The sequence below is a fragment of the Danaus plexippus genome, chromosome 25 (assembly GCF_018135715.1).
Source record: "Danaus plexippus chromosome 25, MEX_DaPlex, whole genome shotgun sequence".
Lineage (NCBI taxonomy): Eukaryota > Metazoa > Arthropoda > Insecta > Lepidoptera > Nymphalidae > Danaus > Danaus plexippus.
The window spans coordinates 5,267,717-5,290,331 of NC_083553.1; the positions used below are offsets into that span (position 1 = coordinate 5,267,717).

At 44.7% G+C, this 22,615-nt stretch overlaps 2 protein-coding genes, 21 non-coding genes and 1 pseudogene across 28 annotated transcripts in view; 1 reads left to right on the forward strand and 23 right to left on the reverse strand.

Annotated features, from left to right (window-relative positions):
* Positions 1 to 7,061, forward strand: part of LOC116775106 (anillin-like) — a 33,357-nt gene extending 26,296 nt beyond the window's left edge. For 3 of the 6 annotated variants that reach the window (XM_061524570.1, XM_061524574.1, XM_061524575.1), the window contains 10 exons: positions 1,920 to 1,995; positions 2,434 to 2,586; positions 2,894 to 3,025; positions 3,568 to 3,717; positions 4,057 to 4,147; positions 4,309 to 4,455; positions 4,798 to 4,940; positions 5,047 to 5,127; positions 5,619 to 5,987; positions 6,073 to 7,061. In XM_061524570.1, the coding sequence (XP_061380554.1) occupies positions 1,920 to 1,995; positions 2,434 to 2,586; positions 2,894 to 3,025; positions 3,568 to 3,717; positions 4,057 to 4,147; positions 4,309 to 4,455; positions 4,798 to 4,940; positions 5,047 to 5,127; positions 5,619 to 5,987; positions 6,073 to 6,357 (1,627 nt within the window). In that variant the 3' untranslated portion in view covers positions 6,358 to 7,061. The remainder of the gene's footprint in view (positions 1 to 1,919; positions 1,996 to 2,433; positions 2,587 to 2,893; positions 3,026 to 3,567; positions 3,718 to 4,056; positions 4,148 to 4,308; positions 4,456 to 4,797; positions 4,941 to 5,046; positions 5,128 to 5,618; positions 5,988 to 6,072) is intronic. The other 3 variants (XM_061524572.1, XM_061524571.1, XM_061524573.1) reach the window with 3 other exon arrangements.
* A 1,871-nt stretch (positions 7,062 to 8,932) lies between these two features.
* Positions 8,933 to 10,296, reverse strand: LOC116775217 (uncharacterized). The gene is made up of 3 exons (XM_032668067.2): positions 10,138 to 10,296; positions 9,483 to 9,627; positions 8,933 to 9,106 (listed from the first exon to the last, which is right to left on the reverse strand). Exons 1-3 carry the CDS (start codon positions 10,155 to 10,157, stop codon positions 9,011 to 9,013), a joined length of 261 nt encoding a protein of 86 aa, XP_032523958.1. The 5' UTR covers positions 10,158 to 10,296; the 3' UTR covers positions 8,933 to 9,010.
* Positions 10,297 to 12,973: 2,677 nt separating this feature from the next.
* Positions 12,974 to 13,092, reverse strand: LOC116775473 (5S ribosomal RNA; annotated as a pseudogene).
* A 60-nt stretch (positions 13,093 to 13,152) lies between these two features.
* Positions 13,153 to 13,271, reverse strand: LOC116777121 (5S ribosomal RNA). The gene has a single exon (XR_004354006.2). It is a non-coding gene; the product is annotated as a 5S ribosomal RNA (ribosomal RNA).
* A 5,783-nt stretch (positions 13,272 to 19,054) lies between these two features.
* LOC133319594 (5S ribosomal RNA) lies at positions 19,055 to 19,173 on the reverse strand. Its single transcript, XR_009753146.1, has one exon. It is a non-coding gene; the product is annotated as a 5S ribosomal RNA (ribosomal RNA).
* Positions 19,174 to 19,233: 60 nt separating this feature from the next.
* On the reverse strand, positions 19,234 to 19,352 carry LOC133319613 (5S ribosomal RNA). The gene has a single exon (XR_009753164.1). It is a non-coding gene; the product is annotated as a 5S ribosomal RNA (ribosomal RNA).
* Positions 19,353 to 19,412: 60 nt separating this feature from the next.
* LOC133319615 (5S ribosomal RNA) lies at positions 19,413 to 19,531 on the reverse strand. Its single transcript, XR_009753166.1, has one exon. It is a non-coding gene; the product is annotated as a 5S ribosomal RNA (ribosomal RNA).
* Positions 19,532 to 19,591: 60 nt separating this feature from the next.
* LOC133319616 (5S ribosomal RNA) lies at positions 19,592 to 19,710 on the reverse strand. Its single transcript, XR_009753167.1, has one exon. It is a non-coding gene; the product is annotated as a 5S ribosomal RNA (ribosomal RNA).
* Positions 19,711 to 19,770: 60 nt separating this feature from the next.
* Positions 19,771 to 19,889, reverse strand: LOC133319617 (5S ribosomal RNA). The gene has a single exon (XR_009753168.1). It is a non-coding gene; the product is annotated as a 5S ribosomal RNA (ribosomal RNA).
* A 60-nt stretch (positions 19,890 to 19,949) lies between these two features.
* On the reverse strand, positions 19,950 to 20,068 carry LOC133319618 (5S ribosomal RNA). Its single transcript, XR_009753169.1, has one exon. It is a non-coding gene; the product is annotated as a 5S ribosomal RNA (ribosomal RNA).
* A 60-nt stretch (positions 20,069 to 20,128) lies between these two features.
* LOC133319595 (5S ribosomal RNA) lies at positions 20,129 to 20,247 on the reverse strand. The gene has a single exon (XR_009753147.1). It is a non-coding gene; the product is annotated as a 5S ribosomal RNA (ribosomal RNA).
* A 60-nt stretch (positions 20,248 to 20,307) lies between these two features.
* Positions 20,308 to 20,426, reverse strand: LOC133319619 (5S ribosomal RNA). The gene has a single exon (XR_009753170.1). It is a non-coding gene; the product is annotated as a 5S ribosomal RNA (ribosomal RNA).
* Positions 20,427 to 20,486: 60 nt separating this feature from the next.
* Positions 20,487 to 20,605, reverse strand: LOC133319620 (5S ribosomal RNA). Its single transcript, XR_009753171.1, has one exon. It is a non-coding gene; the product is annotated as a 5S ribosomal RNA (ribosomal RNA).
* A 60-nt stretch (positions 20,606 to 20,665) lies between these two features.
* Positions 20,666 to 20,784, reverse strand: LOC133319621 (5S ribosomal RNA). The gene has a single exon (XR_009753172.1). It is a non-coding gene; the product is annotated as a 5S ribosomal RNA (ribosomal RNA).
* Positions 20,785 to 20,844: 60 nt separating this feature from the next.
* Positions 20,845 to 20,963, reverse strand: LOC133319622 (5S ribosomal RNA). The gene has a single exon (XR_009753173.1). It is a non-coding gene; the product is annotated as a 5S ribosomal RNA (ribosomal RNA).
* Positions 20,964 to 21,023: 60 nt separating this feature from the next.
* On the reverse strand, positions 21,024 to 21,142 carry LOC133319623 (5S ribosomal RNA). The gene has a single exon (XR_009753174.1). It is a non-coding gene; the product is annotated as a 5S ribosomal RNA (ribosomal RNA).
* Positions 21,143 to 21,202: 60 nt separating this feature from the next.
* LOC133319624 (5S ribosomal RNA) lies at positions 21,203 to 21,321 on the reverse strand. Its single transcript, XR_009753175.1, has one exon. It is a non-coding gene; the product is annotated as a 5S ribosomal RNA (ribosomal RNA).
* A 60-nt stretch (positions 21,322 to 21,381) lies between these two features.
* Positions 21,382 to 21,500, reverse strand: LOC133319625 (5S ribosomal RNA). The gene has a single exon (XR_009753176.1). It is a non-coding gene; the product is annotated as a 5S ribosomal RNA (ribosomal RNA).
* Positions 21,501 to 21,560: 60 nt separating this feature from the next.
* LOC133319626 (5S ribosomal RNA) lies at positions 21,561 to 21,679 on the reverse strand. The gene has a single exon (XR_009753177.1). It is a non-coding gene; the product is annotated as a 5S ribosomal RNA (ribosomal RNA).
* A 60-nt stretch (positions 21,680 to 21,739) lies between these two features.
* LOC133319627 (5S ribosomal RNA) lies at positions 21,740 to 21,858 on the reverse strand. Its single transcript, XR_009753178.1, has one exon. It is a non-coding gene; the product is annotated as a 5S ribosomal RNA (ribosomal RNA).
* Positions 21,859 to 21,918: 60 nt separating this feature from the next.
* LOC133319628 (5S ribosomal RNA) lies at positions 21,919 to 22,037 on the reverse strand. The gene has a single exon (XR_009753179.1). It is a non-coding gene; the product is annotated as a 5S ribosomal RNA (ribosomal RNA).
* A 60-nt stretch (positions 22,038 to 22,097) lies between these two features.
* On the reverse strand, positions 22,098 to 22,216 carry LOC133319629 (5S ribosomal RNA). The gene has a single exon (XR_009753180.1). It is a non-coding gene; the product is annotated as a 5S ribosomal RNA (ribosomal RNA).
* A 60-nt stretch (positions 22,217 to 22,276) lies between these two features.
* Positions 22,277 to 22,395, reverse strand: LOC133319630 (5S ribosomal RNA). The gene has a single exon (XR_009753181.1). It is a non-coding gene; the product is annotated as a 5S ribosomal RNA (ribosomal RNA).
* A 60-nt stretch (positions 22,396 to 22,455) lies between these two features.
* LOC133319590 (5S ribosomal RNA) lies at positions 22,456 to 22,574 on the reverse strand. Its single transcript, XR_009753142.1, has one exon. It is a non-coding gene; the product is annotated as a 5S ribosomal RNA (ribosomal RNA).
* Positions 22,575 to 22,615: the final 41 nt, after the last annotated feature.

The window sequence follows — 22,615 nt, forward strand, 5'->3', positions numbered from 1 at the left end:
ACTTACGCAAGGAAAATCTACTTAAAATTAACAGAACTACTTATATTGAATAAGTCTTCAGCATTCGACTTTGTGCTTGAAGTAAATCTTCGTATACAGCTCACTACTTAAAACCTCTTTTCCAGGTTATGTATAAGTTTTTGTTTTTTTATCTGTGATAATAGAAAATGGTTTATAACGATTTTGTAAATAAAATATTTGATACTACACCTTTATTTCATTTCTCCTGGCGTACTGTGCGGGTTAGATATATCTGTGAATGTATGGACATTAATATATATATGAATAGTGAGGTAGTTGTTAAAAAAAAAATATATATTTGTTATTTGTTTTATTCAAGTCTACCCTCAAAAATGTCAATTATATATCTGTCTCTTTCTACAAGTAATCAATTTGAGGAGCTCGTTCAGATACTTTAATGCGTATTTCTTTTCTGTACCATATATCTTTTTTAATAAAAATACAATTTTATGTTAAAATATATAAAAAAAATATTTTTTTTGGTTATTATCAAAATAATGAGATCTAAGACTTCCGCGAGTTTTTTTTCATTTAAATGAAACTAATATCTTTCGTATATACTACGCGTGCTTTATTTTTTGCTAAAACTACACACTCCCGACGTTTCGGTTACTTTTCTGAAAAATATTTTTTCTTTAAATATTATCAAAATATGTTCGTGAGCGTTATTTGAATGGTCACTGTTGGTCGTTTGATAACAAAATCGATACAGCGTTTCGTAATGAGGCTGTATATTTGTCCCACCAGCAGTTAAGGGAAAGCACTCGCGCTTTTTTAATTTGTACATACCACATGACATTGGTGCATCTAATAAACTTTTTACACTATATTGTTTAGGTAAATTAAATTAAGTTTTTTTTATATAGAGGCGCGTCTTATATATCCGTATGAAATAATTTATTTAAATTTATATTCCTTCACTTACATAATACCTAAATCTCATTAGGATCAGTATCAAAGCTAACCCCTTTTTAAGAATTCGTCACGGTTGGATAAAATCATTAAGTGACTTTCACAAACTGAGTTTATGTGTTTATTTTATTTATCTTGATATTTACTTACAATTACGTACGTATATTTTCAAAAAAAAATAAAATACCTATTACGAGCCTCTATTTTAAATAGGGAAGCTATAAAGAGTCAAAATTTTTTGTAAGGATTTTTTTAACAACGTTATTTTATCGATATATTAAAATTAAGACTCAGTTAATCTAAATTAATATCTGAATGCCATTAACATGTTTGTGGCATTCGAATGGCTAAAAAGACAGAATTGACATCCAAACCATTACAGGTTACTTGAGATGTTGAAATGGTCTGAGGATAGTGTGAATATTTGTATAAATTTAACGTATTATTAAAGGTTTTAGAAAATTAGACAGCACTAAAGGCAATATAAATCAAAAAAAGGCCGGTACTTTTCAGTTGTAAGCAAGATAACACACTAACTAACTCAATAACTAAGTTGACTTTTGACAACAATAGACCGTTAGTAAGTTAAGTAGAAAGTTATATATATATATATTAGTAAAATTAATTAGCCTTCAGAATTAATGTATTTTTTTCTTTGACTTGTATTCTACATTATTTTTGTATTGATTCAGCATATATATAAAATTTAAAAAATTAAAAAGGAGATTAAAAAAAATCTTGGCTGTTTATTCCAAGGACTACAAAAAATATTACTTAGCTTAGGAATATTTTATCAAAATTACTTATTATTAATAATCTGTATTAAATATATATATATATATATAAATATATATATATAAATATATATATATTATTATATACAAGACACATTCACAGATATTTAACCCGCAGTATGTTATGAGGAGTGATACGTAACTGCCTTCCATATATTTTTTGTATATGTTAATATTTTTATAAATTTCCAGTACCGAGGACATTAAGGGCAAGCTGGACAAGTCAGACAACTGGGCTGAAACGTCCTTCGGACGGGAGGTGTTGAATGTGAGTCGTGTTTTTCATAGACATGTATTGAGACACTAGTTTATCACGCTACTCCTCTCGTACTGCTGTTGAAAATATCCGTCTAAGCGTATAAGCTATTAATTAAAATTCAACTGTTTTTACAATTTTGTTGTATATTTAGTTTACATTAAACCGTTATTAGCAAAGATTTGTTCAAGAAGGGAGACTAACTAATGCTGTATATTGTGCATATAAAAGTATTTTCTTGTAGTGATTCACTCGATCGATATATATTTTGTTTGATTAACGATTTTATTATCTATCCAAACTTTGCTGAATAAAATTAACAATTGTATATAACTAAAGCGGTTTTATTTCTCGAAAGTAATCTAATCTAATAAGATTATTATACGTTCTTAATGAAAATAACTCTAGAAAAGAAAAATCGTCCAAATCTTAGTTTGGTTCGTGTTGTAGGTGGTGAAGAAAAATAATTCCAGCTACAAGAAAGCCGTTCAAAGTGACTCCGATGATGAATCGGGTGCCTGCGAGAGTGAACTGGACGAGCTGTTAGATGAAGCCTTGGATGATGAGGGACCGACGCCACCTAAGGTCAATAAGGTTATCGAGGTAATATATACAGGGTGGTGGAAAAAATAACTTCAATACACATTACAGGAATTAATAGTATTTGTACCGTCTTAAAAGAATATAACAAGGAACTTCAATTTCTGTCAAAATATATCATTGTAAAGCGGAAGTACATTTTATATAAACGCCCCAAAAAAGAAAAAAATGTTCACTATAAAATGTTTCTGCTAGAACTTTTTTAAATTCAATAATCCAGTATTGGCTCGGTCACACCGGGGCAATCAAAGCGTTCCCATATTAATAACCCGTGTGTAACCGTGGGTTATAATATGAGGACGTCTTGCAGCAAGACAGTCTCTCGTCATCAAGTTTCGTCTACCAGGACAACGTGGCGTTCAAGTCGCCGTTGAAGACACCGGCCAGGGACAGGGCCAACGAACTGGTCCATAGCGTCAGCTTCTATAGGAAGATGCAGGCTGTGAGTGACACTAGATATATATTGATAAGTTTTAATTCGAAAATTTGTTAGGATGTGTGGGTGTTTGTAACTGTTTCACGCAGAAAGTACTGAACGGATTTTGATGAGACTTCACAGTGATATAGTTTTAGTATCGGAATAAGATATAGGGTATAATTAAATCACAGATGTCTTATTTAAAGTCATGTGGCTCATGCTGTAGATGTACTGCCGGTTGGTAACTGTAGTTTTAACACATACTTAACTTTTCTCTATGATCTTACGTACGGGAAAATCTATAATATAAGAAAATAATTCTACATATGGCTATAACTACAGAGATAATACAAAACGTTGTTATTTCTTAAGTAAAAAATAATAAGACTCGTCTAGCAGCTTGGATACATAGACCCTACTGTTGATAGATGTAGTATTTTATGTGGGCACAGTTAAAAGTAACATCTGCATACGAGACTAATAAAAAGAGTTTTTTTTTTTTGGAAATAATACAAAATCGTACATTCACATAAGTAACTCCCTCACTCATACGTATACGATTTCAGTCTTCAACGCCGACGACTCCTATGAGAGTAATACGCCACGTGTCCCCCGAACGAGACTTCACCCCCGAGGTGGCTCCGGTCACCACGGTCAGGCAGAGGATCAAGGAGCTGCACAACGAGATCAACAAACAACAGACTGTTATATCACAGGTACGTAACATGTGTAGCCATTTCCTGGACCTATGATTGTACAGGATTGTGCGTGTGTGTGAGTGGGAGAGAGGGGGAGGGGGGGGAGTAAGAGTGATCTCGTATGAAATTTTCATCTCGTCTGCCTCGACAATGTACTTTAAAATAATAAGAAACGCTATATTAAATCCGAAAATATTCGTTTTATTTAGTTGAATACTCGCGAAAGTCTTAAATCCTATTAAAATTTAAGACACTATAGCTTAGTTACTAACAACTTTAATATTCGAGAGGTCACAGGTTTGACTCCTCTTCTCTCTGTATTTGTGTATGTAATGACACATGTTCTATCTATTGCAGGCCAGTCAAGCTCTGAACCTGTGCGCTGCAACCATCGAGTTCAGCGGCTCAACTGAACAGGCGGAGGGTGAGAGGTTGCTGTTGCTGGCGAGTGAGTTCATGCTGTATATCCTTATATCAAAACATATCAATGTTATATAAGAATTGCTTAAAATTTAACTATAAAACAAACTAAAATTAATTAAGTTATATTTTATTTCATATTATATATGTGAATACAATTTCGTCATGTATGTCTGTATATATTTCCAGCTCACCGTCGTCAGGCTTGCCTCCACGAAGTTCAGAGGCTTCAAGTAGAGGGTGCAGGTCCAGCAGCTACAGCTGGGAAAGCCACCCTCAATATCAGTAACCTACGGATACCTCTGAGGAGGGATTACATAAGACAACTCAATGCGGGTATGACATACTCTCTGTATAGAAACTTAATCCAGCAATAGCCGTTTTAAAACATAAATATTAATGAGAATAATATGTTTTTCTAATTTCACGTTTTGCTTACTCTGCATTGATCCCTGGTTAACGAAATTACATATAATCGTACGAAAATCTTTAAAATATGCTGTAAATAACGGAAGGTCAATCAAGTTGAATAGAAATTTTCTTAGCCATACATGAACAATGCTTAAATGCAAATTCTCTTTTAATGTCATTTAATTTCATATACACAAATATACAATGAAATAAGTTCAAGAATTAATTTAGACAGTTACTACTAATTAATCGGTATATGTTCGACAGATGGCGCTGTAGGTCACCACGTGGTCTGTCTCCTCAAGTGCCGCGACCGAGTGCTGGCGACCAGCATGCAGCTGACGAAGCCGAACGCGCCGCTACAGTTCCCAGATGAAATAAGAATGGAAGGTCTCAATGGGGACTTTAAGGTATGCACACTATTATTATTATCATTATAAATGAAACAAACCTCAGTCCCACAAGAAAGGAGATTTAAAAAGTTATATATTAATTTTTTTGTAATATATTTTTCAGGTGACGGTCGAGATTTATCTGCTGCAAGCATCCAAGGAAATCTTACCTCACAACGTCAAATATCACATCACTAACAAAAAGGTAAAATTATATTATTCAATTCAAACGTGTATTGTATGGAATTGATTTACTAGTTCAAACAATAAGTAAGTGATACACTTTGCTTACACACGCGACTTCGTCCGCTATATAACAACTTACACATAACTAAACCACTGCTTTTAAAATGGTTACTTAGAACTTCAATAACTTTATATCAAATGTGGCAATGTGTATCATATATATATATATAGTGATCTCTTAGGTAAAAGAGGTTAATTTAATGGGCCCTCACCCAAAAGCTCTTAAAAACTTATGTCTAATAAAATTAATACTATATAATAATCTTTGGTAGGAAGTCTCACAATGTCACTTATTTTTATCATTTCACTCTTCCCACCATTTGTATTTTCTGCAATTAAGATTTTATTTTATAAATCCCCACCCACCCTTCTACCAGTGTGCTGAACCGAAAATAAGATCTGGAATCAATGACCTAGCACCAATATATAGTTGTATATTTTTTTTCACAGAGCGGTTCTAAATTACTCACTCCCAAGTCCAAAGTGTCGGAACTGAAGGCCCCCCGGGTCGTCAGTCCCGGAGGCCCGCTGTCAGTGAGGAGTCCCCAGTTCGCCCTTCACGGCTACTGTATCTTTGCACTACAACAGGCAGCAAGAAAAAGCTTTACACTCAACAAAGTACCGCCCGACAGTCCGCTAGAGGGCTCCATCAGCACCGACATATCCGCTAGGGTCCTCGTGCCCCAGCCGGAGCCCCACGCGGCCTTCCTTACAGCCTTCGACGACGTGTCCGGTCTGGGGGCCTGGCACAGACGATGGGTGAGACTGCAGCCTCCGCGCCTGACCTATTGGAAATACCCGGATGACGTCACCAAAAAGGTTGCTAACGCCCTTGTAATAACATCATTATTCTATCCTATATTATCATCTATAATATCATTATAACTTTCTCAACATTACTCAGATGCCGATCGGTGACATTGATCTGACGACGATCATCTCGGAGAAGGCGGTGAAGGCCCCCCGTGATCTCTGCGCGCGACCTCACACTATACTGCTGGAGGCTTCCGCGCCCCCCGGCCTCGACGCACCCGAGGGGGGCTCGCTGGTGTACGTGAGAGGGCCCAACGGGTCCGTCATCAGGAGGCACCTTCTAGCAGCCGACACGGCAGCTGATAGAGACGTCTGGCTGGACAAACTCAACCAGGCCTTGGAGTACGTGCGCTGTGCGCCCTCCGACAGCGAGTGACGTCACACATGACGTAACCATCCGACTTACATCCCAGCCTCCACGACGTCCTCCGCCCCACCCATAGTGACAGAATTAGTAACGTTGATTCACACCGTTTCCAGAAATAAAGAAATTTCATAAAAAAAGTTGAAAACCTTGATTCAGATGTTAGAGCGAGTGACTCGGAGCTGGTGAGATGGACAGCATATTATATAAATTATTTCTTATACTTTTTTAAGATGTTTTTTCTGATGCGTTTTGTACCATAGCGATATGACAGAGGTCGTTTTACTAACATTATGTCTAGTGTTAACTGTATTAAGAAAATTTCGTTTGTACTGGAACATGGAATTGTATTTCTTAATGTTAGTTTTATATAAGGCGTCGCGTTAGAACGTCTCCCGCCTTCTCGGTTTTTATATAAGATTATATTAAATTAAATAATTTTATGTTTTATGAATTAACATCATTATATAATTAGCAATGCAATCATTTTCTTATATATTTCATTTTAATAGCGCCCCAACAAATATAGTATTATTATTAACATTATCTATAAATTGTCCGTTCATGATATATGTATGTATGTTCTGCCATTTCTTCTTAACTCATATAATAGATTTTAACAAATTTATATTAACGATTTAGAATTATGAGGTTTGTACTGCAATAACTTTGAATGTAAATAAAATCAATTTATTTCAATAAATTACTAATGCATACGGTCTTTTGTTTCCGTCGTGTCCGTTACAGACAACATGTAATTACTATTAGTAACCCATACTAGCGTGAACTCTGATTATTTATTTTTTTTCTATTAAATAAACGATTAATGTTCTATTATAATATAGGTATTTAAGATTTATTACGAACTTAATTTCAAATAGCTATCTTCGGCTGTTGGAATTATTACCTTTTTTTTTTTTAATTTAAATTAAAATCTATGACCGTTCAATTTTGATGACAACAATATATTTTTTATCTGTCATGTCATATTGCATCAAAGCCCCGAACTGGTTGGTACTTTTCACTTACTGATTACAACGCATTTACTAGCAGATCGAGGTTTTAACTTTTTAAGATTTAATACGAATCAGTTATGTCTTATTTTGCCAGACAGATCCTATTATTGGCTCTTTGTTCGGTCTACTAAAATTAATTTGCTGTCATTAGTGTCAAACATGCACTTAATTGTTCCATAGACTAGAAAAAATCTGACCTAATCTTTGTCAAAAAGAATTATAATAAAAGAATTTCATTAATATGTACCCGGAAGTGGCACTGGCGTGCACTCCATAGATGCAAATAAGCACTGCTCACCCTACCCATACAACAACTAAACCTATATTGTTAATTCTTACTTACGAAATTGGTTGGTTTGTTGTTTCAGATGTGGCCTTCATCCGTGCAAAATAATAAAATTAACTTTCTTTTAATAATACATTGCGCAATACGAATGTTTACAGACATAAATGTCATTTGATTCACGATTTGGTAAAATTGTTAAAAGTGCCATCTGTTAACGTGAAATGTACCATTTTCCGATCGGCCGCTGTAGCAGCTAGCGCCGCTTCCCAGCCCGAGCGGCGGCAAGCACAACTACTCGGTGCATATATTCCATACGAATAACCTCAAAGAAAATCTACAAAGCTCGTGTTGTATGCAGGAGATATTTGTATGTGTGTGTGCGAAAACTACGCAAGTTTGGCGTTCGAGAGGCCCTGCTGCCTTAATCCTACTCATTATAGACACTGAGTTGATTGTCAAATGTATTATAAGAGATTATTTAAATTGTCGGTATAACGTTAATATTTTTTTCGCCATTTTGTTATTATTGTCTTTCTAAGCGCAAGTGAATAAGTTTCAATTAGCTAATTGGCGTATTTATTAACAAATGATAGAAAAATTATAACTGTGAGCTCTGTACTGGCGTGTGTTTAACGAAATTAATTGCGAGTACATTTACAATGTTGTCGTTGATAATAAAATTAAAATAATCACAAAGGGACGGTGTGTGACCAGCTTTGATTTAACTAAGAAAAGGTAAAGTTACTCGTTTTAATAAAAAGTATTATGATAGTTTTCATTAGCTAGCAGGTTGTGTACACACAAATAACTTGTTTTGTTTTCCTTGTTTGTTGTTTTCAAATAACAATAATGTATGGATCTGCATTGGATACAACCGATTTAAATAACTTTCATAAAGCGGTGATGAACAGATCGTAATCGTTTAAGGTACTTTCGTGACTCAGAGGTAGTTGATAGATTTATAATATATATAGATGTTAGTTCCGATCAGACTGCTGTAACTTTAGGCGCGAATAATATCAATATTTTAGAGGAGGAAATTATGATGAAAATTGGTATTGTTTTACGCACACATCCTGCTTACCCTACCCCGAATCTCCGCATGCCCCTGAGATCCGGTGATATTATATTGATGAAAATGAACATTTTTCGTTGCTACTGAATAAGTTTTTATTTAAAATAAAGAAGCCATTAGAACATTTCGTACGAAAAAAAAAAAAAAACTTAAATAAAGGATCTAAATCTAATAAGCATTTCCAAAGAGCGGTTCCTCGTAAATATTTATTTTACTGATTGATTTATTTCATACTTTAGCAGAACATTGATATAAGCTGGGCATTACTAAAGCTGTATCTTCATTGAATTATTTCTCGTCTTCGTAAACAAGCTGCAACTCCTCCGACTGCAACTGCTGGCGTTTGTCGAGCTTTTTGGCAGACATTGTTTGCTTTAAATCGTGCTGAAACGAGTTTAACGTATTAAAATAGGCTTTTTCTCAGAGGCTCCAATATTATTAGTGATAACAAAAACTAGTATCTATATATAATAGTATATATAGTAGATCTAGTACAGAATAATATTTTGAATTAAAAAAAAATCACAATTCTACTCATTTTCCTGAAATTATTGGGATAATTAATAAATTTTAAAATAAAAGTACAAATTTTCACCTCAGCTATAGATAAGGAACAAGACGTTAAGGTATGACACTATATTTTCAGACATGTTACGTAAAAACACCAACTTTTTTGCAACCGAAATTCACACTGTAGACGAATTAAAACATCGTATTTTCCTATCGTCGGAATGTTGAAGTTAAAGTCTTTATTACGAACCAAAAAATGCCGACAAAGGGTTGTTAGTTGACCACAGTCGAAGACGGCTGGAGGGGAGCGCTTGCCCCCGGACCAGTCGCGGCTGAACGTGACCTGGGCTGAGGCCCACGCCGCAAGAGCAAACAGCGTCAACAAAACTAAAACACTGAAAGTACAAAGTAATTTTAATTATACGTAAAGAAATTTAAGAAGTCTTTGAATGCTAGGAACAGATTACATGAAAGAAGTTCGTGGGGCCTCTGAAATAAGAACCTTTAAATGATCAAAACAAAGCGTCTCCGAAGCTGTTCCTCGACTGTTATTGGATTTTAAGTTTATTAGATGATTCCCAAAATTTTACAAGGTTTCTAACGGGTCATATTGATGGCTATAATGCAATTTTGGTGCTTTACTTATTTAATATTATTTTGTTTGAAAATGGAAATATCCTTTATGAAAATATAACAACCAACAAATATATTTAGGAAAAAATAATATTTTTAAGATCACTTCCTGTGACTAATATTTTTTTTTTATTCATTCATCCAAAGTGAAATTTTAATTACGCACGTACGAAAAACAAGTAGAGAATTCAGATAAATTTTTAAATTGTCTTAATTATAACATAATTGAAGACAAAAGACCAGATGTACTAACAACTCTTCAAGCTACTCACCTGCACCTGGGGCTGCGCATTCTTGCCACGATATCTTTAATGTCTACAAACTGATGCTTTGAAGATGCTAGCGATATTGAAAAATATGAAAACCGCGGGGACCTTTTATAGCTAGTTTATCTTATTGTATTGCGCATATCTACTACTTTGAGAATCTATTCGAGGAACGGTCAAGTGCGAGCGCTTTTACAGAAATATATATTTTTAATTTTTTATTATTAGATAACTTATTTTTTTGCTGTACCTATAGTTATAAACTGAGTTTTCCTATGACTTTTTTTTGTTTTAATTAAACTTTAAACATATGATATTTTATATTGTTATATACTATTTATATTCAGTAAGCTTAAGTTGTACTTTCATTAAGTGGAGTGCGTAAAAAAACATACTTAAAATTTTACTTCAAATCTTTTCGCTATTGTCCATACTTCATGAAATACAGTTTCGGTTTAAATGTTTTATTTTAAAACACTGATATTGAATTTTATGAAATTGTACATAGAGAAAATATTTCGGAAATCGCAAAAATAACAAAGCATCCGGTACAAGTAATGTAAATTAAAAAAAAAATTAAAATTATACTTTGAAAAATCTTTAAGAAGATAAAATATTACGATATAAAAGGACAAATATAGGACTCTGTTAAGTGTTAGGAATGGAATCTGAAATCTTATAAATATCATGTAATCCTTGAAAGAGATCTTGTGGTGTTCCTACACAAGAGTATTAGACATAAATTCCTTTCGACCGGCCCTTTACAGTGTTTGGACAATAGGTGAGAGGGGGCGGGCGGCAGAGCGACACTCATTGTGCTTATTTATGAATGACAGTAATCCTATTCAAACGACACCTGAACATTCTTTGTGTGAGATATTTTATACACTAACAAATACGTTCGCGAGCAATTATATATTTTGTTATGCTAATTTTATTTAAACCCAAATTTACCGACACATAAGATGCAACTAATAATAATAGATTAGGCACCTTTTATTGACGATTACTATGGCTTTAGATTGTTAAAATATTTGTTTAATTGAATGTTAATTTAAAATTAGAATTTATGACGAAAAGAAGTTATAGAAAACTTTAATTTTTTTTTAATGATTTGTAACATATTTTTATCATCGACCGCGCAAGTATTTTGAAAAACGCTAAGTACATCAAATATGCCTCTAAAACTATACATGTAGTCTGTAATCCAAAATCTATATTTAATTTGATGGTATTTTATTGGGCTTTAATGGTGAAAATATGTTGGACTTAGAGCGAACTCTCGGTACTGAGTGGTTCTTATTCACTCAAACCAGAATTACAATAGTCCGGGAGACAAGCGATAATTAAGTAATTAATTCTTCTCAAAGATAATCAGCCTCAGAGAATTGTCTGGTAGGCTTCGGTAATGTCCGCTGCTGAACTGTTTTCAGGATATACGGTCTCCTTGACCTTCTTTTTTTTTGAACAAATAATATTAACTATATTTCAATTCTTTCAGTTGGGGGGAGATGATTTAATGTATATTTTTTGATGGTACTGGGGAGCCTCCCACCACTGATCCCATCCACGGAACTGCAGCTGTCGTTCATGAATCTTCATCATACAACAGGATTACTAACGATACTCTGATGAATTGTACTAATTAGAGATTAAGGAATTTGGGTCATATCTCTCTGTTCCTGCCTTCAGACTTCACTGATGGATCTGCAACTATGTTGTCGCGTGTTAACAGAATCTGAAAAACTCATTCAGAAGAACGGATTACATTCTGGAGAATGCGCGGAGGAATTACACGGTTTATTTCCTGCAAGCCCATTCTTTCACCCGACAACCAGATGCACGGTGGACCTCCGACTTTTCGTGGAACTTCCTCGCATCCGGACGAAGCGATACTCTTACTTCTTCCTCAAGCACACATAAAGAGATTGGAACAGTGTGCCTGCGTCTGTGTTTCCTGCGAGATATAATTTGGACGTCTTCAAGAGAAGGGTGAATAGACCGATACTGAGATAGTGCGTTCAACACCTACAACTCCATTTCCACCTTCTCACGTGTGGAATGACAGTCCAGCACAATCCAGTCAATATAAAAATAGTTTAAGAAAACAAAAACAAAGGCACTTTTTATGAATAAACCGAACAAAAAAGAAGAAAATATTTTTGGTTAATCATTCAAATTATGAATAAGAGTGATAAATGAAAGGAATTATTTTAATGTAAAAAGCGTGGGGATGTACACATGGATTTGTGTTCTCCTGCGAACAGCGGACACTTGCCTCGTATAATCAGATACTAACGAGAGTAGAGACGTTGAAGGAATGTTTTTCAGAAAAAACCCTACGCTTTTTTACATTAAAATACTTTCTTTCATTTCATGCACAAGACCACGCGCTTGGACTATCTTTTGCTCTCACGTGAAGGAAGTGGGAAAATATCATTTAATACTGAAGATGGTATAAAAAGGATAGTGGAATAAAATTACTAAATTATTGTATTACCAACGTTCCTCGATAAGTCTAACGAGTTTAAATGATATATGACCGTTCAAAGTGATTTAGTATCGAGTCCAAAGGAGTCGGTTACAAACAAACAAACATACAGGTGAAATTACTTAAAGAGTGGTAAAAAAAACATTAGGTTCAATTAAAAAACAAATATTATAAAATATATGTACTTCTCAAAATATATACGACAACGAAATACTAAACACATGGCTATGGGATAAAAATATATCTCACATTGTATATAACATACATATAGTGAACGAAATTAACATTATGAAAATATTGTAAGCCTACAATAGAGTAGATCCATAGTGAGCAGAACAGAGTAAAAGAGGAATCTACCATCACACGGTGTTCCCAGGCGGTCAACAATCCAAGTACTAACCATGCCCTACGTTGCTTGACTTCGGTGATCGGACGAGAACCGGTGTGTTCAACGTGGTATGGACGTTGGCGACAGTCTCTCGCAACTTATCGAATCGGTCTGGAAATAGGGTGAATGAGCCGAGCAAAAAAGCCAACATCACACGGTGTTCCCAGGCGGTCACCCATCCAAGTACTAACCATGCCCTACGTTGCTTGACTTCGGTGATCGGACGAGAACCGGTGTGTTCAACGTGGTATGGACGTTGGCGACAGTCCCTCGCAACTTATCGAATCGGTCTTGAAACAGGGTGAATGAGCCGGGGGCACGCCCCAAGTGATATCCATTACGTCCTCGTCGTGTGCCCTGGACCCCTTCCTGACCACCGTAACGGAGTGGCAGGTCGGGTGACCGAATTTGGATATCTATACTTGTGGCTTGAGTGTGACTTCACAGTTCTGCCTTGGACCCATGCCACTTGGTGCGCGGTAACGCAGTGGCCAGTGGTTGGTGATCCATCGCTCGGATTGTCAGAACACATTCTGGAAACGTCGAACATGAGTTCGAAGCAACTGAGGGACGCCTCCGGGCGGTTCCTCCCAAAAGGCCCTTCTCAGGGCCAACCTCGGGACGCCTCCGGGCGGTTCCAACCCAAAGGCCCTTCTCAGGGCCAATCTCGGGACGCTTCCGCGTCCGAAGCTAGCCGCGCATCTTCCGCGGCTAACATTCGTTGTGTGGACCTCGGGACGGACTACTCCGACACCGAGTCCATCAAGAGCGTGTCGGACTGTGGTTCGACCCGCCGTGAGTCGAGGAAGCGATTCCTACGGCAGAAATCCGGGGGTTCGCCTGACACAATCGGGAGGCCGGCAAAACGGGCTGTCGTGCAGGCGGACTTGGAGGAAAGAATCGCCTCCAAGGAGAAGCTGGCGCAGACCACCAGAGCCAAGGCCGGCTACGGCGCCCCCACCGTCATTTACGCGGACCACTCCGTAGAGGAGATGGAGCGCATGGCTCTAGAGGACCAGGAGGAGATTTTTGAGGTCGCCTCCAAGTCCTCAAATCTGAAGGGGACCTTTCAGAAGGCCCTGAAATGCCGGGCAGCTAGCCTGCTCGGCATCGTGAAGGAGCTGTCGCAGCGTACCACGTCCGATGAGACGCGGAAACTGCAGGCGAAAGTGGATCACCTACAAAAAGAGGTGTCCGCGCTGCACGCTCGCGTTGTCGAGCTTATGGCCCGGCCTGAAGGCACCTCGGAAGGTCCAGTGGTGGCGGCTTCCCCCTCCAACCTTGAGGATATCATCCGCAAGGTGGTCATGGAGGAGAGGGCCTTCACTAGAGCCTGCTTCGCAGGCATTGAGGATCGGCTCCTGCCAGAAAAGAGGCTCCGCCCTCCGCTCGGCAGGTCTTCTACTGCGCCGCCGCCCCAACAAGCAGCTCCAGCGCAGAATGAGCAGCCCCAGGTCACGAAGACAGGCAAAGGGAAGGGGAAAGGTAAGAAGACCCCTTCGGCCCCTATCTCCAGGGCGGGAACGAGCGCTACACCAGCGCCCGCCCAAGCTCCCCAGAGGGAAGATGCCCTGCTGCCCTCTACCACCCCTTCCAACGAGCCATGGAAGAAGGTGGTGGGAAAGAAGCAGCGGAAGGGTAAAAAGTCGGCCCCTGAGCCCCCGGCAGCCAAAAAAGCTCCGGCGGGAGGGAGGAGGAAACTCGCTCCTCCTAAAACTGCGGCTGTAGTAGTGACCCTCACACCGGAAGCCGTTGCGCGTGGGGAGACATACGAGTCCGTGCTGCGACGGGCTCGTACGAATGTCGACCCCGTGCAACCGGGTGAGGGTAGGGTCACGTGCCGGCGGACCCAAACCGGGGCTCGCATTTTTGAGTTCTCGGGGTCCCAAGGCAGCGCCAAGGCCGACACCTTCGCCAGCCAACTGAAGGTTGCCATCGCAGACACGGCCAAAGTTGTGAGGCCAGTGAAGTGCGTGGCTCTGGAGGTGACCGATCTCGACGATTCGGTCACCCAAGAGGAGGTCGTGGTCGCGATTGCGGCAGCGGGGAGCTGCGACGTCGCAGCGATCAAGGCCCGGGCCATCAGACCTGGACGTGGGGGAATGGGCACCTTGCGGCTTGAGTGCCCAGTCGTGGTGGCCAAGGCAGTTCTGGCCAAGGGACGCCTTCCGGTCGGATTCAGCTCAGCTGGTGTCCGGGCCCTTGAGGAGGAGCCGATGCGCTGCTACAAGTGCTTCGGCATCGGTCACACCCGGGCCCTCTGCCCGTCCGCTGCGGAGCGCACAGACTTGTGCTTCCGCTGCGGCAAGGAGGGGCACAGGTCCGCCGCATGCGAGGCCACCAAGCCGCACTGCGCCGTGTGCGCTGCCAGTGGTCGTCCAGCCAACCACATTATGACGGGGAGGAAGTGCCGTCCTCCCCCAAAGAAGGGAAAAGCGCAGGTGTCCACACGGCCTGCCGCTGCCGCCATCACTGCGATCCCAGTTCCAGTGCCGGCCACCGAGGGAAGTGCAATGAACACCGACTAATGGCCGGGCTCCATCGCATTCTCCAGGCGAACATCAACCACTGCAAAGCGGCCCAGCACCTGCTGGTCCAAACCTTTGCCGAGTGGTTGGTGGACGTGGCGGTTGTCGCCGAGCCGTATTCAGTCCCTGGCAGCTGGCTGGGAGACGAGGACGGCTCGGTGGCATTGGTTGCGCGGTCTTCCACTAACTCCCCCCCCATCTCGCTCTTAGAGAAGGGGCCGGGATACGTGGCCGCCGCATGGGGAGACATAGCCCTGATAGGTGTTTATTTCTCCCCCAACCGCCCTCTCACAGACTTCGAGAACTTCCTCGGGGTCCTCGCCATGGTGGCCGCCAGAGCAGCGCAACGCCGGGTATTGGTGGTGGGTGACTTCAACGCCAAATCAGTGGCTTGGGGTAGCCCATCCACGGATGTGCGGGGCCGCGAGGTGGAGTCGTGGTCGGTGGCGTCAGGTCTGTCCCTCCTGAATAGAGGGACAGTACACACCTGCGTGCGGCGAAATGGGGGCTCCATAGTGGACCTCGCCTTCGCCACCCCCTCTTTGGCGGCCTGTGTTGTGGACTGGCGAGTGGAGTCGGTGGAGACTTTATCGGACCACCGATATGTGCGGTTCGATGTGTCCGCCCAGGGCTCCCAGAGGAACCGTGCGGGGGGCCAGTCACCCTTCCCGCGGTGGGCGCTCACCCGCCTGGATCAAAGAGCCGCCAAGGAGGCGGCCTTCGTCCAGGACTGGCTCACGCCACGTGTCAACGTCCAGGATGTGGACGCCGCAGCAGCCCAACTAAGGGTCTCCTTGACCGAGGTGTGCAATTCCAGCATGCCTCGGTCCCAGCGTCCGCCTCCTCGCCGCGCCGTATATTGGTGGTCGGAGGAGTTGGCAGCTCTCCGGACCGCCTGTGTGGCGGCCAGGCGAGATTTCACAAGGAGCCGACGGCGGCGTCCTCGTGATCTCGCCAACGAGGATCGTCTCTACGCATCATACGTAGAGGCGAAGACCGTCTTCAAGGCGAGTCTCGCCGCCGCTCCAGACCGCGCGAGGTCGAAAATGTTGGAGGATCTCGACAACGATCCTTTTGGTAGACCGTACAAGGCGGCACGGAACAAGCTGCGCCCGTACGGTCCCCCAGTTGCCGAGACCCTCGAGCCGACGCTGCTGGCTGGGGTGGTGCAGTCCCTGTTTCCCCGAGGGGACAGCTTCACCCCTCCGGCAATGAGTCCTCCGCAGGGTGCGGCTCCGACGGTGGATGAGGTCCCTCCTGTTACGGAGGAGAAGTTAAAAGAGGCAGTCGCCTGCCTCCGTAGTAAGAAGACGGCCCCAGGGCCGGATGGCATCCCCGCGAAGGTGGTGGCCATCGTCGCTTCCCAGATGGGACCACGGTTTCGGGACCTTTTTGGAGCGTGTTTGGCGTCCGAGAGATTCCCGAAGCCATGGAAGGAGGGCCAATTGTGCCTTCTGCGGAAGGAAGGGCGGCCGGTGGACTCCCCCTCAGCATACCGACCCATCGTGTTACTCGATGAGGTCGGTAAAATGTTCGAGAGAATACTCGCCACCCGGCTCAAGACGCACCTGCGCACAGTTGGCCCGGACCTGTCGGATGCTCAGTTCGGCTTTCGGGCTGAGCGTTCGACATTGGACGCCCTGTCCCGTCTGAGGGGACAGGTGAGCGAGGCGATGGAAGCGGGGGATGGACTGTTGGCTGTGTCCTTTGACATAGCTAACGCATTCAACTCCGTTCCCCACTCCACCATCCTAGAGGCGCTCCGCTACCACGGAGTGCCTCCATATTTGAGGGGCCTCCTAGCGGACTATTTACAGGACCGTTCGGTCCTCGTCGCAGATAGGACGGGCCGACTGCGACGGTACGACGTCAAGTCCGGTGTCCCACAGGGTTCTGTCCTAGGACCGCTCCTGTGGAACATCGGATTTGACTGGCTCCTGCGGGGAAACCTTCCCCGAGGCACGTCTGTCATCTGCTATGCAGATGACACTCTCCTGACTGCTCGGGGGAGAAATTTCGAAATGGCGGCCAGCCTGGCCTCCGCGGGAGGATCCTTGGTCGCTGACAGGATCTCCCGCTTGGGGCTGACGGTGGCGTTACCCAAAACCGAGGCCGTCTTCTTCCACGGGCCTCGGCAACGCCAGCCGCCGGACGCTCACATTTATGTGGCGGGCGTCCGCATCGGGGTGCAGGCCCAGATGAAATATCTGGGCCTGATACTCGACAGCAGGTGGCGCTTCGGCCCTCATTTTAGCGGGCTATCGAAGCGCCTGCTGAAGACCGCGGGAGCCCTTTCCTGGCTCCTCCCAAACATCGGGGGACCAGGGAATCGATGCCGGCGACTATATGCCGGCATCTTGAAGAGTATGGCCCTTTACGGTGCCCCAATTTGGGCAGACTCCCTCCATAGGAGGGAGAACGCAGCCGCCCTCCGAAGGTCCCAAAGGGCCATTGCGCAGCGGGTCGCGATGGCTTACCGCACGGTTAGCCTCGCGGCGGCGTGCGCTCTGGCGGGCACTCCTCCTTGGGAGCTCGAAGCGTGGGTGCTCGCCAGAGTCTACGAATGGACGGCGGAACAACGGGCGCTAGGCCAGCGCCCCGGCGGGTCAGAGCGGGAGGCCGTTCGTGAGGAGGCGAGGGACGCGGTCGTCCAACATTGGACGGAGGATCTCACCACCGCAACATTCGGCCGAAGGACGCTGGACGCGATCGGGCCCGTCCTTAAGGATTGGCTCGAACGGTCACACGGCTCCCTCTCCTTCCGTCTGGTCCAGGTGCTGTCCGGGCATGGCTGCTTCGGATCGTACCTGCACCGGATCGGGAGGGAGGAGTCCCCGTCGTGCCACCAGTGCGGGGCTGCGGTGGACACGGCAGAGCACACCCTAGAGGTGTGTCCGTCGTGGGCCGAGCCCCGCCGTGCGTTGGTGGCAGCTGTCGGTAACGACCTCTCGCTCCCTGGTGTGATCATCGCCATGCTAGGGAGCGAGGAGGCGTGGGCTGCGGTAGCCTCTTTCTGCGAGGATGTAATGTCACAGAAGGAGGCGGCGGAACGAGAGCGTGAGGACGATCCCCTCGCGCCAGCGCTCCGCAGAAGAAAAAGGGGCGGAAGGCGTCGCACACAGCGTCCACCTTCACCCGCCTCTGGGGGTGTGCGGCGGGCAGCCAGCGCGGGGGCGCTGCCGCCTGCATCACAGCGCACACCTCTAGCGATGGCCAGATACGGCCGTGCGCTCCGGCCACAACAAAGCCCTCCCCCACCCGGGGGGGCGTGAGGGGTCTGCCACAAGGCGGGCAATCGCCGGCGAGGGGCTGGATGCAAACCGGATTCCCAGCTCCCCGTCAGTCAGGCGAGGTCGGAGCGCCACTGGGTTATTTTAGTGGGTATACCGGGAACCATTTCCCGGGGAGTCCCACATACCCCTCTCCGTCCCCCGACGGAAGGGGATGCGTAACGCATTTTTTCCCAGTGCGCCAACAAAAAAAAAAAAAAAAAAGGGTGAATGAGCCGAGCAAAAAAGCCAACATCACACGGTGTTCCCAGGCGGTCAACCATCCAAGTACTAACCATGCCCTACGTTGCTTGACTTCGGTGATCGGACGAGAACCGGTGTGTTCAACGTGGTATGGACGTTGGCGACAGTCTCTCGCAACTTATCGAATCGGTCTGGAAACAGGGTGAATGAGCCGAGCAAAAAAGCCAACATCACACGGTGTTCCCAGGCGGTCACCCATCCAAGTACTAACCATGCCCTACGTTGCTTGACTTCGGTGATCGGACGAGAACCGGTGTGTTCAACGTGGTATGGACGTTGGCGACAGTCCCTCGCAACTTATCGAATCGGTCTGGAAATAGGGTGAATGAGCCGAGCAAAAAAGCCAACATCACACGGTGTTCCCAGGCGGTCACCCATCCAAGTACTAACCATGCCCTACGTTGCTTGACTTCGGTGATCGGACGAGAACCGGTGTGTTCAACGTGGTATGGACGTTGGCGACAGTCCCTCGCAACTTATCGAATCGGTCTGGAAACAGGGTGAATGAGCCGAGCAAAAAAGCCAACATCACACGGTGTTCCCAGGCGGTCACCCATCCAAGTACTAACCATGCCCTACGTTGCTTGACTTCGGTGATCGGACGAGAACCGGTGTGTTCAACGTGGTATGGACGTTGGCGACAGTCTCTCGCAACTTATCGAATCGGTCTGGAAACAGGGTGAATGAGCCGAGCAAAAAAGCCAACATCACACGGTGTTCCCAGGCGGTCACCCATCCAAGTACTAACCATGCCCTACGTTGCTTGACTTCGGTGATCGGACGAGAACCGGTGTGTTCAACGTGGTATGGACGTTGGCGACAGTCTCTCGCAACTTATCGAATCGGTCTGGAAACAGGGTGAATGAGCCGAGCAAAAAAGCCAACATCACACGGTGTTCCCAGGCGGTCACCCATCCAAGTACTAACCATGCCCTACGTTGCTTGACTTCGGTGATCGGACGAGAACCGGTGTGTTCAACGTGGTATGGACGTTGGCGACAGTCTCTCGCAACTTATCGAATCGGTCTGGAAACAGGGTGAATGAGCCGAGCAAAAAAGCCAACATCACACGGTGTTCCCAGGCGGTCAACCATCCAAGTACTAACCATGCCCTACGTTGCTTGACTTCGGTGATCGGACGAGAACCGGTGTGTTCAACGTGGTATGGACGTTGGCGACAGTCTCTCGCAACTTATCGAATCGGTCTGGAAACAGGGTGAATGAGCCGAGCAAAAAAGCCAACATCACACGGTGTTCCCAGGCGGTCACCCATCCAAGTACTAACCATGCCCTACGTTGCTTGACTTCGGTGATCGGACGAGAACCGGTGTGTTCAACGTGGTATGGACGTTGGCGACAGTCTCTCGCAACTTATCGAATCGGTCTGGAAAAAGGGTGAATGAGCCGAGCAAAAAAGCCAACATCACACGGTGTTCCCAGGCGGTCACCCATCCAAGTACTAACCATGCCCTACGTTGCTTGACTTCGGTGATCGGACGAGAACCGGTGTGTTCAACGTGGTATGGACGTTGGCGACAGTCTCTCGCAACTTATCGAATCGGTCTGGAAACAGGGTGAATGAGCCGAGCAAAAAAGCCAACATCACACGGTGTTCCCAGGCGGTCACCCATCCAAGTACTAACCATGCCCTACGTTGCTTGACTTCGGTGATCGGACGAGAACCGGTGTGTTCAACGTGGTATGGACGTTGGCGACAGTCTCTCGCAACTTATCGAATCGGTCTGGAAACAGGGTGAATGAGCCGAGCAAAAAAGCCAACATCACACGGTGTTCCCAGGCGGTCACCCATCCAAGTACTAACCATGCCCTACGTTGCTTGACTTCGGTGATCGGACGAGAACCGGTGTGTTCAACGTGGTATGGACGTTGGCGACAGTCTCTCGCAACTTATCGAATCGGTCTGGAAACAGGGTGAATGAGCCGAGCAAAAAAGCCAACATCACACGGTGTTCCCAGGCGGTCACCCATCCAAGTACTAACCATGCCCTACGTTGCTTGACTTCGGTGATCGGACGAGAACCGGTGTGTTCAACGTGGTATGGACGTTGGCGACAGTCTCTCGCAACTTATCGAATCGGTCTGGAAACAGGGTGAATGAGCCGAGCAAAAAAGCCAACATCACACGGTGTTCCCAGGCGGTCACCCATCCAAGTACTAACCATGCCCTACGTTGCTTGACTTCGGTGATCGGACGAGAACCGGTGTGTTCAACGTGGTATGGACGTTGGCGACAGTCTCTCGCAACTTATCGAATCGGTCTGGAAACAGGGTGAATGAGCCGAGCAAAACAGCCAACATCACACGGTGTTCCCAGGCGGTCACCCATCCAAGTACTAACCATGCCCTACGTTGCTTGACTTCGGTGATCGGACGAGAACCGGTGTGTTCAACGTGGTATGGACGTTGGCGACAGTCTCTCGCAACTTATCGAATCGGTCTGGAAACAGGGTGAATGAGCCGAGCAAAAAAGCCAACATCACACGGTGTTCCCAGGCGGTCACCCATCCAAGTACTAACCATGCCCTACGTTGCTTGACTTCGGTGATCGGACGAGAACCGGTGTGTTCAACGTGGTATGGACGTTGGCGACAGTCTCTCGCAACTTATCGAATCGGTCTGGAAACAGGGTGAATGAGCCGAGCAAAAAAGCCAACATCACACGGTGTTCCCAGGCGGTCACCCATCCAAGTACTAACCATGCCCTACGTTGCTTGACTTCGGTGATCGGACGAGAACCGGTGTGTTCAACGTGGTATGGACGTTGGCGACAGTCCCTCGCAACTTATCGAATCGGTCTGGAAATAGGGTGAATGAGCCGAGCAAAAAAGCCAACATCACACGGTGTTCCCAGGCGGTCACCCATCCAAGTACTAACCATGCCCTACGTTGCTTGACTTCGGTGATCGGACGAGAACCGGTGTGTTCAACGTGGTATGGACGTTGGCGACAGTCCCTCGCAACTTATCGAATCGGTCTGGAAACAGGGTGAATGAGCCGAGCAAAAAAGCCAACATCACACGGTGTTCCCAGGCGGTCACCCATCCAAGTACTAACCATGCCCTACGTTGCTTGACTTCGGTGATCGGACGAGAACCGGTGTGTTCAACGTGGTATGGACGTTGGCGACAGTCTCTCGCAACTTATCGAATCGGTCTGGAAACAGGGTGAATGAGCCGAGCAAAAAAGCCAACATCACACGGTGTTCCCAGGCGGTCACCCATCCAAGTACTAACCATGCCCTACGTTGCTTGACTTCGGTGATCGGACGAGAACCGGTGTGTTCAACGTGGTATGGACGTTGGCGACAGTCTCTCGCAACTTATCGAATCGGTCTGGAAATAGGGTGAATGAGCCGAGCAAAAAAGCCAACATCACACGGTGTTCTCAGGCGGTCACCCATCCAAGTACTAACCATGCCCTACGTTGCTTGACTTCGGTGATCGGACGAGAACCGGTGTGTTCAACGTGGTATGGACGTTGGCGACAGTCCCTCGCAACTTATCGAATCGGTCTTGAAACAGGG